The sequence below is a fragment of the Marmota monax genome, unplaced genomic scaffold (assembly GCF_021218885.2).
Source record: "Marmota monax isolate L192 unplaced genomic scaffold, Marmota_monax_Labrador192_F-V1.1 WCK01_AAM20220418_F8-fsc00296, whole genome shotgun sequence".
Lineage (NCBI taxonomy): Eukaryota > Metazoa > Chordata > Mammalia > Rodentia > Sciuridae > Marmota > Marmota monax.
The window spans coordinates 210,006-227,216 of record NW_026694723.1 but is presented as its reverse complement, the minus strand read 5'-3'; the positions used below and the strand labels follow the sequence as shown (position 1 = coordinate 227,216).

Below are 17,211 nucleotides of genomic sequence, written 5' to 3'. Positions count from 1 at the left end.
AGAACAGATAGATATTACCTTAAGAATTCTTGTTTTGTGTAAACACGCTCATATATAATAGTTATGTGGAGGATTAGTTGAGAACCAAATCATTTTTTTCAGGTTTCTTCTAAGTAGTTTTCTCAGTATATTTCAACCCTGATTTAATTTGAACTTTTCCAAAATATTTGTTGTGTAATGCAGAGTATTTCTATTCTTCCATAACTTTAGTTTTTCTTGGAACATTGGTTGGAGTTTACATAATACATAAACTATATACTTCCTTTTAAAGATCTGTCTGTTCCACATATATTGGAATTAACTTCTTATTCTCTCTGCCTTTGGTACAGAATTTCAGATTTTGTTTTGATTCAGAATGGCTTCTATCTTCCACTTTTGTTACAGTTTTCTATAGTAAACCTAAAGGGAAAGAACTTTGATACATGGGGACTAATTGTGTGACTCAGAAGTATTTGGAAAGGGGTAGAGTATTCAGTAGGGAATTAAAAAGAAAATAATTATATTCATACAACTGTGTTTTCTCAGGGAAGCTCTGTAGGCTACAAAATCTAAGCATAATATTCTAAACTCTTTTATTAGCTGTTGGCCATATTCCAGAATTGTGGGACAGTTGATAAGTTTTCAACTGAAACTCAGGGCCAGCTGGTTGTTTTAGCTTGGTTTCTTCTGTTAATTTGTGCTAATGCTATCATGCATTTGTAAAATGAAGCGAAAGTGCAAAAGCTCTGTTATGTAGGGTGATCAAAATGGGAAGGTGGGCAATTTTTAAACTTCTCAATCAATTCTTTGTAGCAGTCTTGTTACTTTGATTTAAAATTACCAGTACATCAGTTACACTGTGATTGAATGGGGTCCCAGAGTGGTTTATTGCTTTTTTAGTTCTACAGCTTCCTCAATTAACATTTGTAATAGATAAGTAATATTATTGGCCCCTGGTTGATTTAATTCTCTTTGTGGATAGTCTAATTGAAATGCTATTAACTGGTTATGGTGTAACTTGTATAATGTATAAAATATATATTTCCTTGCCTTACTCTGCTATTGAAAACGTTTAAATTTATTTGTTAAATATGTGTGTGTGGTGGTGAACTACATCTCCAGTCTTGTATAACTTGTTTTGTTTTCTTTTCCTTTAGTTGTACAGGTCTGGGAATGTAGTTCAGGAGTAGAGCACTTGCTTAGCATGCAGAGGGCCCTAGGTTTAATTCCTACCACTTCAAAAAAAGCAAAAACCAAACAAAAAATCCAAGGTGTGGGGATATAGCTCAGTTGGTAGAGTGTTTACCTCCATGCACAAGGCTCTGGGTTCAATCCTCAGCATGGCTCGCGCGCGCGTGCGCGCGCACGCACACACACACACACACACACACACACTCTCACACTCCAAAGACCTATTCATATTATGGAATAGTTGGCTTTTCTTGATTTTTATGGTGGCTTCTCATTTATTTATTTTACAACTTTATTTTTCCCTCTAATAATATCTTGTTAATGTCTTCCTAAGTTTGATTTTCATTTTTAGATCAAATTAAATTGAGGCCTTTAAGGAGAATGGAGCCTGCAAATACATTATTTATCGTATAAGTTGTTGGAATAGCTAAGTGACAGATAATACTTGCCAGTATCATACTATGGTTAAAATTTTGTGGAGTCTGAGGAATCTTATTGCATATAAATATTATTCCAAAGATATAATACTTTTTCAACTTTTATTGTAGTTTCAACATTGGATTCATTGGCCTATAAATAATAAATAGACATTATAAAAAATTTTGCAAATTTATGAGAAATCTATGTATTTACTGTTTATATATTTCAGTGTATTTGTCACTGAAAGCCCTTGGATTACAGTTGTACAGGATGTGGCACACAATTATATAAAATTTCATTTTTTGTTATCCTGCGCAGTATTGGCAAGATTTTTATATATGTATGGATACCAAAGTCATTATGTGAAATAGTGATAGTGATGTGGAACAGTTTATTTTCAGGCTGGCTTATCTGTTTGGTTGTTCACAAAGTAGACATTTACTTTACAAGGTAAAGACCTCAGTGTTAACACCAATGTTATCAAATATAATTTTAACCTACAGGAGACCACCTAATGTTATGTGCTTCTTTATTTATTTTTGGTACTTGGGATTGAACTCAGGGGCACTTGACCACTGAGCCACATCCCCAGCCCTATTTTGTATTTTATTTAGAGATAAGGTCTCACTGAGTTGCTTAGCACCTCCCTTTTGCTGAAGTTGGCTTTGAACTAGTGATCTTCCTGCCTCAGCCTCCCGAGCATAAGTGTATATGCATGTGTGCACGCACATGGAATCAGTGAGGATGGATGGACGGTTGGACTATAATTATGGCATGAAAAATGGAACCATCTTCTTTTATTATAGTATCATAAATAGATGTAGCAACTATGAAACATTAACAATTATTGAATATAGGTGATGGCTAAATGATTGTTTATTAGTCTATCAGCTCTTCTGTATGTTTGAGAAATTTTCCTAAAAGCAAATGTAAAATTTAAGCAAATTTTAAAATAGCAATGTAAAAATTAAGAAAGTTTTAGAATTATGTGATTATTTCTATTTTAGCAACCAAAGGACACAATGAGATTAGATGAAACAATGCTGGTCAAACAGTTGCTACCAGAAATCTGCCATTTTCTTCATACGTGTCGTGAAGGAAACCAACATGCAGCTGAACTTCGAAATTCTGCTTCTGGGGTTTTATTTTCTCTCAGCTGCAACAACTTCAATGCAGTCTTTAGTCGCATTTCTACCAGGTTAGTGTGTAAATCATGTAGGACTATTAAAGTAATATGAATTTTAGAAGTCTTTTTTTTCTTGTCTATATAAAAATAAAAAATTTCCAGAAATGAACTTTTTCTGGGTTTTGGTAGAGATTTTATACATTAATGTCTTGAAAATTTAAATTATATTGCAATATTGATGTGTGCAGATAGATAATCAGAGTATTGTTATAAACATGAAGGTCTGAATCTTAGGAAAAGCTATCTTCCATGGCCAGGAATTTTCTTTTCCTGTGTTTTGGAGATGTGGGTGGTAGGGATTGAACCCAGACCTTAAGTATGCATATGAGGTGTCCTTGAGATACCTCCCATCCCCAGGCCATTTCTTTTAAATACTAGATATGAATTTTTGACTTTTTTGGGGACATATTCCTTTAAAGGAAATTATTGTCATTTGGAATAATTGATAATAAAATGCTAATGATCTCACAGCTGTGCTCCTTATCACAGGATTATAGTCAATAAAAAATAAAAACCTCACAAAAACCTAAGCAAACAGAAGTACAACGAAGTAATTGTGAAGTAAAATCCTCCAGAAAGTGAAGTTTTAAATGTACATAAGTGGTCCCATTTATTATTTATAGTATATGCTATGCTGTCTTATACTCATGATAACTCTGAAAGATTGGTGATATTTCCCATATTTTATAGGTATGCAACTCATTACTCCCCAAAAGTTAAGGTAATGTGCCAAATAATGGAGGATCCAGATTTTCTAAGTTAGGCTGGCTTCTGAATCTATGTTAGTTTCATTATTTTAGCCACATTTTGATGAGATTATTTTCATAATACATAGGTCTATGCTTTAAAAAATATAATTTAAGCCCTTATTGATAATTCAAACTCATCATTGTGAGCATTAGTTGTGATATGTTGTGAATGTGGAAATGGGATAAAATTTTGACTTTGGGATAAAATTATTACAGTAGTAACCCCTCAAACTTGCTTTCATGAAAATGATATGCTTTTCTCATGCAAGTAAAGTCAAATAGGTTCTTAATTCAAGTAAGAAGTACAAAAGAAATCACATGTAGACTTGGTGAAATCAAAAACTAACAGAGAACAGAGAAAAAAAAAACAAAACCTGTTTCTTTTTGGTGCCTGTATCTTTGACTTGTCAGTATTGTGCAAACAAGTGGACTAGTCAGATTCACTCATTCTTTTGTTGTTCTTTAGCAAGTATAAATGAGAATATACATCATAGTTTGAAAATTTGTAATGTGGTATTTTGGTGGAACTGACTGACTTCAAAATTCCTTCTTTCCTTTCTTTTTCTTTTTCCCCTTCCCTCTCTCCCTCACTCTCTTCTTCCCTCTCTTCCTCTCATCCTCCCTTCCTTCCTTTAGAATCCAACCCAGGGCCTTGCACATGCTAAGCAAGAGCTCTATCATTGACAGACCCCTAACCTCTCTATAATCATTTTAATAAAAAATGACTTTCTTATGATGCTAGGGCAGTGATATTTTTCAACCTCAAGAAAATACTTGGTCAAAAGAAAATTAAAATTTATTTAATGATATGATATTGATAATCTTGGGTAATGTTTATATGATAGAAAGATGTTTTCATGAACTCTATATAGAGTAATCACAATTTGTATTCTGAGTAAATAATACACTGATTGTATCAGCAAGGTAAGAAACACTTCAGGAATAGGAGATTGAAAAGTTATAAAAGAACAAAATCCCATTTTATTTAGATGACTACCAGACCAGGCCTACTTTTGAAAAAAATCTCAAATATTAAAGGTAGAAAATGATCACTACAATGTTTTGGTCTACCCAGGTATAAATTGCATTATAAAACACAGCAAATGTACCTGTTTTGAAAACCCTAGAAATCTTCTGGATCTTCTGGCCACCAAAGGTTTTCTTTTATGGGATTTTGCAGCATTAGCACATGTAAAAATAGACAGCTTTTATTTCCTGAATCTCGTTTACTGTTGCCATAATAGAAATTAGCTGTCCAAAATTTCATTAGCATGTGGGGACAGACAAATTAGAAATGGAATCTATGAAATAACGTGGTTCATTGGACTTTTCATGTAGTTAGTGCCGGAAATAGGAGTTAATCTTATTGGAGGACCACTCACCCCAAAGCCATTATGAAATCTAATTTAGGGGACATCTTAGCAAGACATTACAATTATTTTTGAAGCTAAGTTTTATAATATTTCATATGTAATGGATGAATTAATATCATGAAAATGTTTTATGTTTCACAATTCTCCTTGTCAACAAATGTTTTTCTTTTAAAAACGATTGCGTTTCTTTATTTTCTTCTCCCCCCCCCTTTTTTTTTTTTTTTTGAGGTGGGGGTTTTGTTGTGTTTCCAGATTGGTTTCAAACTTATGGGCTCAAGCAGTCCTCTTGAGTAACTGAGACTACAGGCTCATGCCACCATACCTGGCTCTTAAGATTGCTTTCTGTATTTCTGTTTTTGTCTTTAAGGGAAGATCTTAAGATAGTTTCATTATTCTGCTAAAGCAGCCAATATTCTGTGGCTCATAGTACTCATCTAGAAGAGTAGCTGATTTTGCAGAATTACTCTGTGACTGCACCAGATCTAGTTGTTGTGTTATGGGAATACCCTTTAGACTATGTAATTTGATATATCATCAGAAGAATATTCAATGACTTTAAAAGTTATTTTGTTTTTTACAATTTACTATATAGTTCTTTGCAAATCTGTTTTTTTATTGTTTCTTATTTCTAATATTTTTGATTTTTTTTCAATTTCTTCTTTAAATCATTTAAAACACTTACATTTTCTCTCTCTCTCTCTCTCTCTCTCTCTCTCTCTCTTTTTTGGTACCGGCGATTGAACCCAGGGGTGCTTAACCACTGAGCCACATCCCCAGCCCTTTTTTATATTTTATTTAGAGACAGGGTTTGCTGAGTTGCTTAGGGCCTCACTAAGTTGCTGAGGCTGGCTTTGAACTTGTGATCCTTCTGCCTCAGTCTCCTGAGCTGCTGGGATAATAGGTTTGTGTCACTTTGCCTGGTTTATATTTTCTTTTTAACATTGTTAAATTGCATATTTGTGTGTGCTCAATCTCATTCATAGTGAATTGTTTCCTCTCTGTATTGTAATCTTTGATTGCAAACTTATTTTCTGTAGTGTGGCCTGTATTTTTATTGGGAATCTTGTAGCCTTGGTCTCTGAGAGTGTTCAAGTGATAGTTTTGCATTTGCTTTTGCCAAGTGCCCAGCTTTAGACCTACTAACTGTTTATTTTTGTTAATCTCTCAGCCCCAGACTGTATTGGTAGTGTAAAATTGAATCCAAACCCTTATTAACAACTCTGGGTGACTTTTTATTTTATTTTTTGTAGTTGTGTGTGGACAGTATGCCTTTATTTTATTAAATATTTTTTTAGTTGTAGGTGGACACAATTCCTTTATTTTGTTTATTTTTATGTGTTGCTAGGGATCAAATGCAGTGCCTCACGCATGCTAGGCATGCACTCTACCACTGAGCCACAACCCCAGCCCTTATTTGTTATTTTTATGTGGTTCTAAGGATCAAACCCAGTGCCTCTCACATGCTAGGTAAGTTCTCTGCCACTGAACTACAGCCCCAGCCCTCCAGGTGACTTTTTTTCACCTACCTGTAGTGTTGACAGAACAAATAAACTTTCTGTGCAAGTAAGTTTTTGTTTTTGTTTTTTTTTTCTAAAAGAGAGTGTATTCCATTCTAGTTTATGTTTTATGCAGGACTATATTTTCTAATTCTTGTGTTATTAGAGTATAAAATTTTATATTCTTGTCTTTCTGGATGTTTGAGTGATAGATTTTCCACAGTTCATTTCTTTTATTCAGACTATCCTTTGTTTGATTTCTCTGCTTCAGAAATGTTTAAATATCACAAAGATATCCCTTCTCCTAGCAATAATTGAACTATAAAACGAGTTAAACTTTCTTCCATTTTCAACAACCAGTCCACTTTTCAAAAGTTAGTGTTGCTGAACTATTAGGGTATGTTTCCTAAGGAACCATACTTCATATTTATAGGTTATTTGCAGTAGCAGCTGTGGAGTTTTAACATATAAGTATTTATTAAGGACCTTTTTGTTCCCAGTCTGAGCTGCCATGCTTTTCTTACTCTAATGATATGAAATACTTTAGGGTAAGTGCTTAGAATAAATTTTTTTAAATTATTTTTTAATACCTTTATTTTATTAATTTATTTTTTTAATGTGGTGCTGAGGATGAAATTCAGTGCTTCACATGTGCTAGGTAAGCACTCTACCACTGAGCTATATTCCCAGCCTAGAATAAATTTAATGTTAGCTATAGGCTAATTTAGGCTAAGGTGAATCAAAGAAGAATATGAGAACGAAGAAGAAGGATTGATTCTATTTTTATTAACTCAAGATTTAATGTGATGATTAATAAGTTAGTTTTAAACTGTATTAAAATGGTTAAAATTCAAATTATTATTATGAATAAGCCCATATAGTATTTGTGCTTTTCTGCTGTCTTTTTGATGCATTTATAAAAAATTAGTAATTCCATTTTGATGTCTATTAATGGAAATAATGAGTATGCTTTATTAAATAGCACAGTGCAATAGATTAGTGATACCAGCTTTAAAAATCTGAATCCTGAGAAATGGAAAATGTCTAATCCTTTCTATTTAGCCTTAAGGGGATTTTAGAGTTTTAAAATACCTACATTTTTGTTAATTGTTAAATTTTTCTACATTGTGGTAACTTTATATTCAACATAAGGGAAGTTTGGGATTTAGAAATATTCCTCTCTTTATATGCTTACTTACATTCTACTGTAGAGGAGGGATATAATTAAATAATCATGAACACATGTACAGATTGTAAAAAGTACAATGAAAAAAAAGGACTCAGTTTTTGAATATAAGATAAATGTGTCTTGTGACCTATAGGTAAAGTATTCATGTTTCTGGTTAGTATTAAATAGAAGTTAATAAAATTAAACTTTATTTTACTTATAACTTGAAATAGGAATTTGTAGAGCTTTTCATTGTGAGAAACATAAAGCACATAACAGACAGCATTTAAATCTTGTTTGAATAAATTCAGGTATATTTGGTTCAGGGCACAGGACTATAGATGGTACTATGTAATTAGTTTTACATCACATCAGGAAATGTCTTATCCCACTTTTAGTGTTATTATTCACTTTTGGTTGTAGATGTTCTCAGTATTATCCATTGTGAAGCTGCCCATAAAATTTTTACCTACTGATTCATTGATGACTGCAAAATGACAGTTTCTTATTTTATCATTCATTCATTTTTTTTTTTTTAATACTGGGAATTGAACCCCACGCATGCTTTACCACTAAGCTATGTCCATGATCCTTTTTATTTTTTATTTTAAGTCAGAGTTTTGCTAAGTTGCTCAGGCTGGTCTGGTATGTGTGATCCTCCTGCATCAGGCTGCTGAGTTACTGGGATTATAGATATGTGACACCCACTGTGTCCAGCTTGCCCTTTCTTTCTTCCTTTCCATTGGGAACCCAGGTTTACCACTGAGCTATGGCCCCAGCCCTTTTTATTTTGAGACAAGGCCTCACTAAATTGCTTAGGGTCTTGCTAAATTTTGGAGCTGGCCACAAACTTGTGATACTCTTGTTTCAGCCTCCTGAGTCACTGGGATTACAAATGCGTGCTGCCATACCTCTTTCTTTCTTTCTTTCTTTCTCCCTCCCTCCCTCCCTCTCTCTCTCTCTCTCTCTCTCTCTCTCTCTCTCTCTCTCTCTCTCTCTCTCCCTCCCTCCCTCCCTCCCTCCCTCTCTCTCCCTCCCTCCCTCCCTCCCTCCCTTGGGGTTGAGGTTGTGGCACAGTGGTAGAGCACTTGCCTCACATGTGCAAGGCCCTGGGTTTGATCCTCAGCACCAAGTACAAATAAATAAAATAAGGGTATTGTGTCCAACTACAACTAAAGAATAAATATTAAAAAGAATTTAACTTTTATTTTTTATATTTATTTTTTTATGTGGTACTTAGGATTGAACCCAGAGCCTCACCTGTGCTAGGCATGCGCTGTACCACAGAGCTACAACCCCCCACTTCTCAGCCTTGCTTTGTGGTGCTGGAGATTGAACCCAGGATATTTACATTAAATTTTGGTTCTTGTAAAATATTTTTCCTTTATTATTTATAGTGTTTATCTTGTAATATGGTCTGCATAGATAATGCAGGATTGAAGCTTGACTCTGAATGTTCATTTTTAGAGTAAGTTGGCATTCTACAGTGGTAAAAGATTACCCATGAGTTTTTATTCTTTTTCAGTATTACCACATGGATTTTTATTTATTGTATATGTTTCAGTTGTCATAAACATAATTCTTTCGATGATCAAATTTTCTCATTTTTGACAGCAAGAACATAATTTAAGTTCACACCTGTATAGTTTACAAGGTGACTCTGACAGTGGTACTGGTTTTCTTGTTTTCAGGCTCAAGGTGACTAAAGCTTATCTTGAACTTTTCCTGCCCTAATCCTGAAATTAACTAATTTTCCCAAGCACCCTGGGCTAAAAGTAGGAAATATAATTTAGATACCTCAATCTTAAAGACAGGGATACTAATTTTCTTAGATTTCATGGTTTCTTTCATCATGTCCCATTTTTATAAGAAATATTTATCCTCCCCCCCCAATTCAGGAGGCTAAGACAGGAGAATTATAAATTGGAGGACAGCCTGGGCAATTTAGTGAGACTCTATCTTAAAAGCTAAAAAGGGGGCTGGGGATGTGGCTCAAGCGGTAGCGCGCTCGCCTGGCATGCGTGCGACCCGGGTTCGATCCTCAGCACCACATACAAACAAAGATGTTGTGTCCGCCAAAAAACTAAAAAATAAATATTAAAAAAAAAAAACCAAAAAAAAACTAAAAAGGGTTGGGGCTGTAGCTTGATGGTAATGCCCCTGGGTTCAATCCCCAGAATGGGGGAGGATGGATATTTATTTTGCTATTTATATAAGTCTTTAATCTTATAAACTTATCACTTGATAAAGAATCTGTTGAATTTGAAATTTTGGAAAATCCTAGCACTTAAATTGATTAATTATTCTTGTTTTTTACTTCTCAGATTACAGGAATTGACTGTTTGTTCAGAAGATAATGTTGATGTCCATGATATAGAATTGTTACAGTATATTAATGTGGATTGTTCAAAATTAAAACGACTCCTGAAGGGTAAGTTTAAATGTGTGATATATCTTGAAATTAATCACTGTGGGTCAAAACTCAGTATTGTAAATGTTCTAAATGTCCTAATTGTGTTTGATTAGAACATCAAAGTGAGTTTAATAATTCAAATATTCTTATAAAATGGCTCAGTAATACATAAGGTTTACTCATTTTTGAACCTTTAAAAATAACATAGTAGAGAAAAGTAGTATCTTAAATCTTGGCAATGGAAAGTTTTCTTCAGCTATATTTTTTGCTTTTTATAAAGAGAAAGGATGTTGTTTAATTTTTCTGGAATTTGATCTCTTTTAAAGGCTGGCTGTAGATTATAGAAGTTATCTAGTTGTAATGCTTAAGGATAGATGATAGTTTTTAGCAGTATATCAAAGCTTCATTGCAAAAAGGAACCAGGAGATTGTGATTTTATGCTGAGAAGAGAAATTGAGCCAGGGAACTTATTTCTGACATTTCTGTTTCCTTCCTTCCTTCCTTCCTTCCTTCCTTCCTCCCTCCCTCCCTCCCTCCCTCCCTCCCTCCCTCCCTCCTTCCCTCCCTTCCTTCCTTCCCATTTTTTAGTTGTCAGTAGACCTTATCTATCTATCTATTTATCTATGCATTTATTTATGGTGCTGAGAATCAAACCCAGTGCCTCACACATGCTAGGCATGTGCTCTACCACCGAGCCACAACCCCATCCCTGACATTTCTGTTTTCATCTTTCTGTTTTTTTTTTGTTTGTTTGTTTTTTGGTTCTGAGGATAGAACCCAGGGACTATTAACTACTGATCCAATCCCCAGCCCTTTTTAGTTTTTATTTTGAGATAGAGTCTTGCTAAGTTTCTTAGGGCCTTGTTAAGTTCCTGAGGCTGGCCTTGAGCTTGTGACACTTCTGCCTCAGCCTTCCAAGTCACTGGGATTACAATCAAACACCACCATGCCTGGCTCAGTTTTCATCTTTCTTACTGGTTAGCTTTACAAAGTTTCTTAACCTTTCATTGCCTAATTTTGCCTTCCTATAGGACATGCCTGAAATGTAATTTTTAAGTTTTCAGAAATACTTTATACAACTATATTGATTGAAATAAACTGTTAGAAGGAATTGAGAAAATTTATAATCAGTGAAATGTTAATGTAAATCAAATATCAACGAGCATTATTTATTAACTGAATATGAATATCTGAATATCTAAATTTAATTTCACAATTTAGTTTTAGATATTATTGAACCCTGGCTAATTTAAATGCATAACTCATAGAAACTTTGTATCTTGCTGAAGGTATTATCAAACAGTGTTTTTAACACCTGATTTAAGAGTGAGGAGATTGAGTTAAATTAATTTCAAAAACCTCAACATTTAGCTAGGCATGGTGGCATATACTTGTAATCCAAATGGTTGGGAGGCTAAGGCAGGAGAATTGCAATTAACAAGTCCCTAAGGAACTTAGTGAGACTCTGTCTCAAAATAAAAAGGGTTGGGGATGTGGCTAGTGGTTAAATGCCTTTGGGTTAAATCCCCAGTATTGGGGACTGGGGTAGAGCGCTCACCTAGCATGTGTGAGGCCCTGGGTTCAATTCTCAGCACCACATAAAAATAAATAAATAAAATTAAATCCAGAGTATCCTCTCACCCTCAAAAACACCACCACCACCACCACCACCACCTCAACATTTGTGCAGTGTTCCCCCCATTTTATTCATGATAATGAGATTTGAACCTAGAGTCTCACATGCTTTATCACTGATCTACATCCCCCAGCCCTTTTTTTATTATCAGTGTGTGACAGGCATTATGCATGCAATTTATATGTCTTTACTCATCAGACCTTACAGTTACTCTATGATGCAGTACCATCATATGTGGATGTTCCATATGTGGATGAAGGAATTGAGGTTTCAGTAACATTTCCAAGGTCACAGAGCTAGTAATTGTCAAGGTAAAGATTCATTTTACACCTGGCCATTTCTTGAACCAACACATTTAACTGCTACACTATGGAGCTTATGGGTTATTGCTTTTAGTAGTCATAGGAAGTGAAGGAAAGGCAGTAAGGTGTGAAGTACCTTGATCAATATTTTATGCTAGGTACCACTTTACTTCAGATTTGTGGAATGACTTAGTAGAGAGTTATGTTACATGAACTTCTGGTATTTGAGTGTACAGTAATGTAAGTAAGAAACAAGGAAGGTAGTGGAAGTCTAGATGGAAAGGGACGACGGGGCCACTTTAATAGATATTTAGCTCATAAAATACATAGCATTTGGTTGGTAATCAATTTAGATATATGAGGTTGGAGAGGTGTTATTGAATAGTATAGAACAAGCTGTTTTAAGGCAGGAAAAAGAAAAGATTGATGGCAGGAAAGGGAGTGGCCAGGAGAATGATGAATTCATCTTTAGATTTACTGAGACTGAGGCATCAGTAGGATGTCTAATCAGATATTTGTAGAACCTATGTCACAAAAGATGAATATGTTGGAATGGAGACTAGATGACACAAGATGTCAACAAGGTAAAGTTGGGGAATGGAATCACCATTTGACCCAGCTATTCCTCTTCTCGGACTATACCCAAAGGACCCTAAAAACAGCATATTACAGGGACACAGCCACATCAATGTTTATAGCAGCACAATTCACAATAGCTAAACTGTGGAGCCAACCTAGATGTCCTTCAGTGGATGAATAGATAAAAAAAATGTGGCGTTTATACACAATGGAATATTACTCAGCAATAAAAAAACAATAAGATCATGGCATTTGCAGGGAAATGGATGACATTAGAGAAGATTATGCTAAGTGAAGTTAGCCAGTCCTCAAAAAGCAAATGCCAAATGTCTTCTCTGATATAAGGGGGGTGACTCAAAATGGGGTTGGGAGGGAGACAAAGGAAAGAAGATTACCTCTAGATAGGGGTGGGAGGGAAAGGGAAGGATAAGGGGAATAGTATGGATGGTGAAAGGAGACCCTCATCATTATACAAAATACATGTATGAAGATGTGAATTTGGTGTCAACATACCTTATATAAAATCAGAGATATGATAAAGTATTATATAATGGCGTATTAAGAATTGTAATGCAAAAATAAAGAAAGAAAGAAAGAAAGAGAAACTACTGAGATGTTTAGTGAAAATCATCATGATGTCAGGCAAACAATTATTTTATTTATTAAATAATCCCTTTTCAAATTAGCATTTTTGTGTACTTCATCCCAAATTTGAAATAATTGGATTTAATGTTATTCATTGGACATTAACTGTCATATAACATTTGTTATCACACACATTATTTTTTCTGTCATTTTTAAAACAATCTTTGTTATAAAACATTATCTTTCGAATTGGATTTTATATAATTTTATATAATTAAAGAGAACTATGAATTACAGTAAAAAAAATGGTAAAGTTGATGAATATAGGAAGGCAAAAATGTGTAATGGTATTATTTGGAAATCAAAGGAGGACAGGAGCAAGGAAAATTCAAGGGGTACATTTAAAAACTGTTTTAGGATCAAGTTACTCATTTGCAAGTCTATAAAAATTCAAATTAAAAGATTCTTTAGATAAGAACTTGAAGACCCATGTTTATCTTAGATATTTATGTAAATGTAATAAAAACTGGTATTTCTTCATTAAAAATCCATAGAAGATTTTGTCAAGGGACTGTTAAGGTAAAATAGATTTCAGAAGGGTCATCTTTTCCAGATAAATTTTTTTCTTTTTGGTACATTGTGGAGGATAAATTTATAGAAGAAAAAAAATAAAATTGCAATATATTCATATGAAGTAATATTTGATCTTACATGCATTAAAACTGCAACCTACTATTTTGAATAAATTAGCAACATTTTAAAAATGAGCATGTTTGGGGCTGGGGATGTGGCTCAAGCGGTAGCGTGCTCGCCTGGCATGCGTGTGGCCTGGGTTCGATCCTCAGTACCACATAACAAACAAAGATGTTGTGTCCGCCGAAAACTAAAAAATAAATAATAAAAAAAATTCTCTCTCTCTCTCTCTCTGTCTCTTTAAAAAAAAATGAGCATGTTTAATGATGGTAAGGATGTGACTAATGTACTTTGATATGCTTCTTGATAGGAGTGCCATTTGGTCCAACCCTTGTGTAAAGCATCTTGGGAGTATTTATCTTGGACCTTAGAAAGGATTCATCTCTTCCACCAGACACTTTTATTTTTAGATATTTGTTTACATTAAAGATATAGTCAGTAATATTGAAAAAGCTTTGGATATAAACATTTGTTACTATAATTTTTAATACATTTGGATATAAAGGTACAACTTCAAAATATTTATATAGCCACTGACTTAATTCAGTGACTTTAATATCTGGAGAGAAGTCAAAAGAAGCCCAATTCAGTCACGTAATAATTGGTAACTGTAGACATACAGTTTGGACAACTGTAATATTCTGGAGGCATTAAGATTTTGAAAGAACGAAATATATTGAAAAGAATTAATAGTTAATACTCCAGAGTCATCAAAAATACCTATGAAGTGGTTTTTTTTTTTTTTTGATACCTAGGGGCAATTCACCACTGAGCTACTTCCCCAGCTTTTTTTTATTTTAAGACAAGGTCTTGCTAAATTGCTTAGAGCCTTGTTAAGTTGCTGAGGCTGGCCTCAAACTTGCAATCTTCGTGCCTCAGCCTCCCAGGTCGTTGGGATTACAGGCATGTGTGCACCATGCCTAGTTCCTATGAAGAATTTTCAAAAAATTTGAGGTTATTTTGTAAAGTAAGAAGATTAATTTTGACATGGCTAATATGACCTCAGTTATGTTAAATTTATTTGTCTTATACATGCAAAGGAACGGGGGTAGAAGAAAATTTACCAAACTTTTGACTATGATTGTCTCTGTATGGTAGAATCGTGGACTATGTTTCAACTTTCGATTAAGCCATTGTGTATTTAAAAAATTTCCACAATGACCATGTGTTTTTACTTTTTAAAAAAGCAAAAGCAAATTTTTAAAAAATAAAACACAGGTGCTGGGTTTGTGGCTCAGCGGTAGAGCACTCATCTAGCATGTGCAAGGCCCTGGGTTTGATCCTTAGAATCACGTAAAAATAAATAAATAAAATAAAGGTATTGTGTCCAACTATAACTAAAAATAAAATAAAATTAAAAAAAAAAACACAGGGAAACATAACTTGAAGTTGAAGGCATGTTTGCTTTAATTTAGTTTTGTCTTAACAAATAACTAATAGGTTTGAAGTTAATATTAATTGTCTTTACATTCTTTATAAATAATCCTGGGGCAAAAATAGTATGTGAAAAAAAGGTTATTTTTGCTAGTATCTCTGAACTGTATTTGTGTTAATTAAATAATCTAGAGCTAACTAAAAATAATTTTCCCCCACAGAAACAGCATTTAAATTTAAAGCTCTAAAGAAGGTTGCACAGTTAGCAGTTATAAATAGTCTGGAAAAGGTAAGAAAACTTTTGGTATTAAAATTCTGTTTTGGGTTACAAATGTTGCTGCCTTTAGTATTTTGAATAAAAAAATCATGACTCGAGTGATAGTTTCACATTAATTTTTAGAAAGAATGCATTATAATATTTTTATGAAGAAATTAGAAGTTTGTGGCATTTACTTTATGAAGAAAAGTTCACTGCTTCATATAAACATGTTTTGTTTTTTTGTAGGCCTTTTGGAACTGGGTAGAAAATTATCCAGATGAGTTTACAAAACTTTACCAGATTCCACAGACTGATATGGCTGGTAAGGTTAACATCAATTTTGTTTTCTTTTAAATTCTTTCTTAGGAGGTGAAAACCTGTTGCTTTTCAAGTTACTTTTTAAAAAAGGAGCTTTTATATCTTCTACTATCAACTGATATCAAATAGGAAATACTGTTTTTCTCTAATATTTCTAAATTACCTCTAATCTTTTTCCTTTGAGCAAATAAAAAAATTTGAAATGAAACCTTAATCTTTAGAGTTAATTGAATAATTGATGGCTGTTAGAGAGAAGCACCTTTTTTTGTGTGTTGTAAAGCCTTATTTTGTTTTTACAGATGTGTATATAAAGTAATTATACTGTTTTTACCTGTGAGGTAGGAATTCATTGGATACAGCTGCATGGCAGAGAATATAGACTCCTGGGAAATTTTTTGGTAATTTTGGTAATTCTCTTTGGGAAGGTGTCCAATTTTTGAAGGTTGGATACATTGCAGTTTGCATAAGGCCCTGTACATTGAGACAAAACACAAGATCAGTCATTGTGAAATATCAATATTTTTTCTAGGATGGATCAAGATAGCTCTTCTAACACATGGGAAATTTAACAGTTCTTATCTGCTTATGTGAATGAATTTGTGTAGTGGCTTAAATTAACTTCCAAGTTTATCTCTTTAAATGTGGCCTTTGGGTTTTTGGATAGTGCTAACTTTTAATGCCAGCAATTTTTTTTCTCTCATAATAATGTCATTTAATGTTTTTCATGTAGAGTGTGCAGAAAAACTCTTTGACTTGGTGGATGGTTTTGCTGAAAGCACCAAACGTAAAGCAGCAGTTTGGCCACTACAGATCATTCTCCTTATTTTATGTCCAGAAATAATCCAGGATATATCCAAGGATGTGGTTGACGAAAACAACTTGAATAAGGTGCGGAGGGCATTTCCATTATGTCCATATGTGAAACAGTTTATTTTACTCAAGTAGTGTATCATTTTTATTTTATCATTATTTATATTTTGGTGGTATTGGGGATCTAACCTAGGGCTTCAGGCATGCCAGTCAAGTGTTCTACCGATAAGTTATACCCCCCAACCCTAGGTTTATCATTCTTTATAATCATTTTAGGTCTCTGTTTGTGACCTTAGTGGAAATATTCTCATACATAATTTTATTTGGAAGAGAAATAAATAATATCATTCAATGATCAAAGACTAAAAACAATCCATTGGTATTTTTTACCAGAGAAGACTAAAGAATAATTCAGTTACTTTTAAACATAGTTTCTCTAATATTCCCTTCAGGGTTTGCCCTACTGGACTTTTCTCCTCCCTCCCTCCCTCCCTCCCTCTCTCTCTCTCAATATTTTTTTAGTTGTTGATGGACCTTTATTTTATTTGTTTGTTTGTTTGTTTGTTTATTTATTTATTTATTTATTTATATGTGGTGCTGAGATTTGAAACCAGTGCCTCAGACATGCCAGGCAAGTGCTCTACCACTGAGCCACAGTCCAAGCCCTGTTTTTTTTTTTT

At 33.8% G+C, this 17,211-nt stretch overlaps 1 protein-coding gene across 6 annotated transcripts in view; it reads left to right on the top strand.

Annotated features, from left to right (window-relative positions):
- The window catches only part of Nf1 (neurofibromin 1), a 252,882-nt gene that overhangs the window by 55,261 nt on the left and 180,410 nt on the right, over positions 1-17,211 (top strand). For all 6 annotated transcript variants that reach the window (XM_058572512.1, XM_046423998.2, XM_046423996.2 and 3 more), the window contains exons 4-8: positions 2,598-2,788; positions 9,887-9,993; positions 15,366-15,433; positions 15,650-15,725; positions 16,452-16,609. In XM_058572512.1, coding sequence (XP_058428495.1) covers positions 2,598-2,788; positions 9,887-9,993; positions 15,366-15,433; positions 15,650-15,725; positions 16,452-16,609 — 600 coding nt within the window. The remainder of the gene's footprint in view (positions 1-2,597; positions 2,789-9,886; positions 9,994-15,365; positions 15,434-15,649; positions 15,726-16,451; positions 16,610-17,211) is intronic.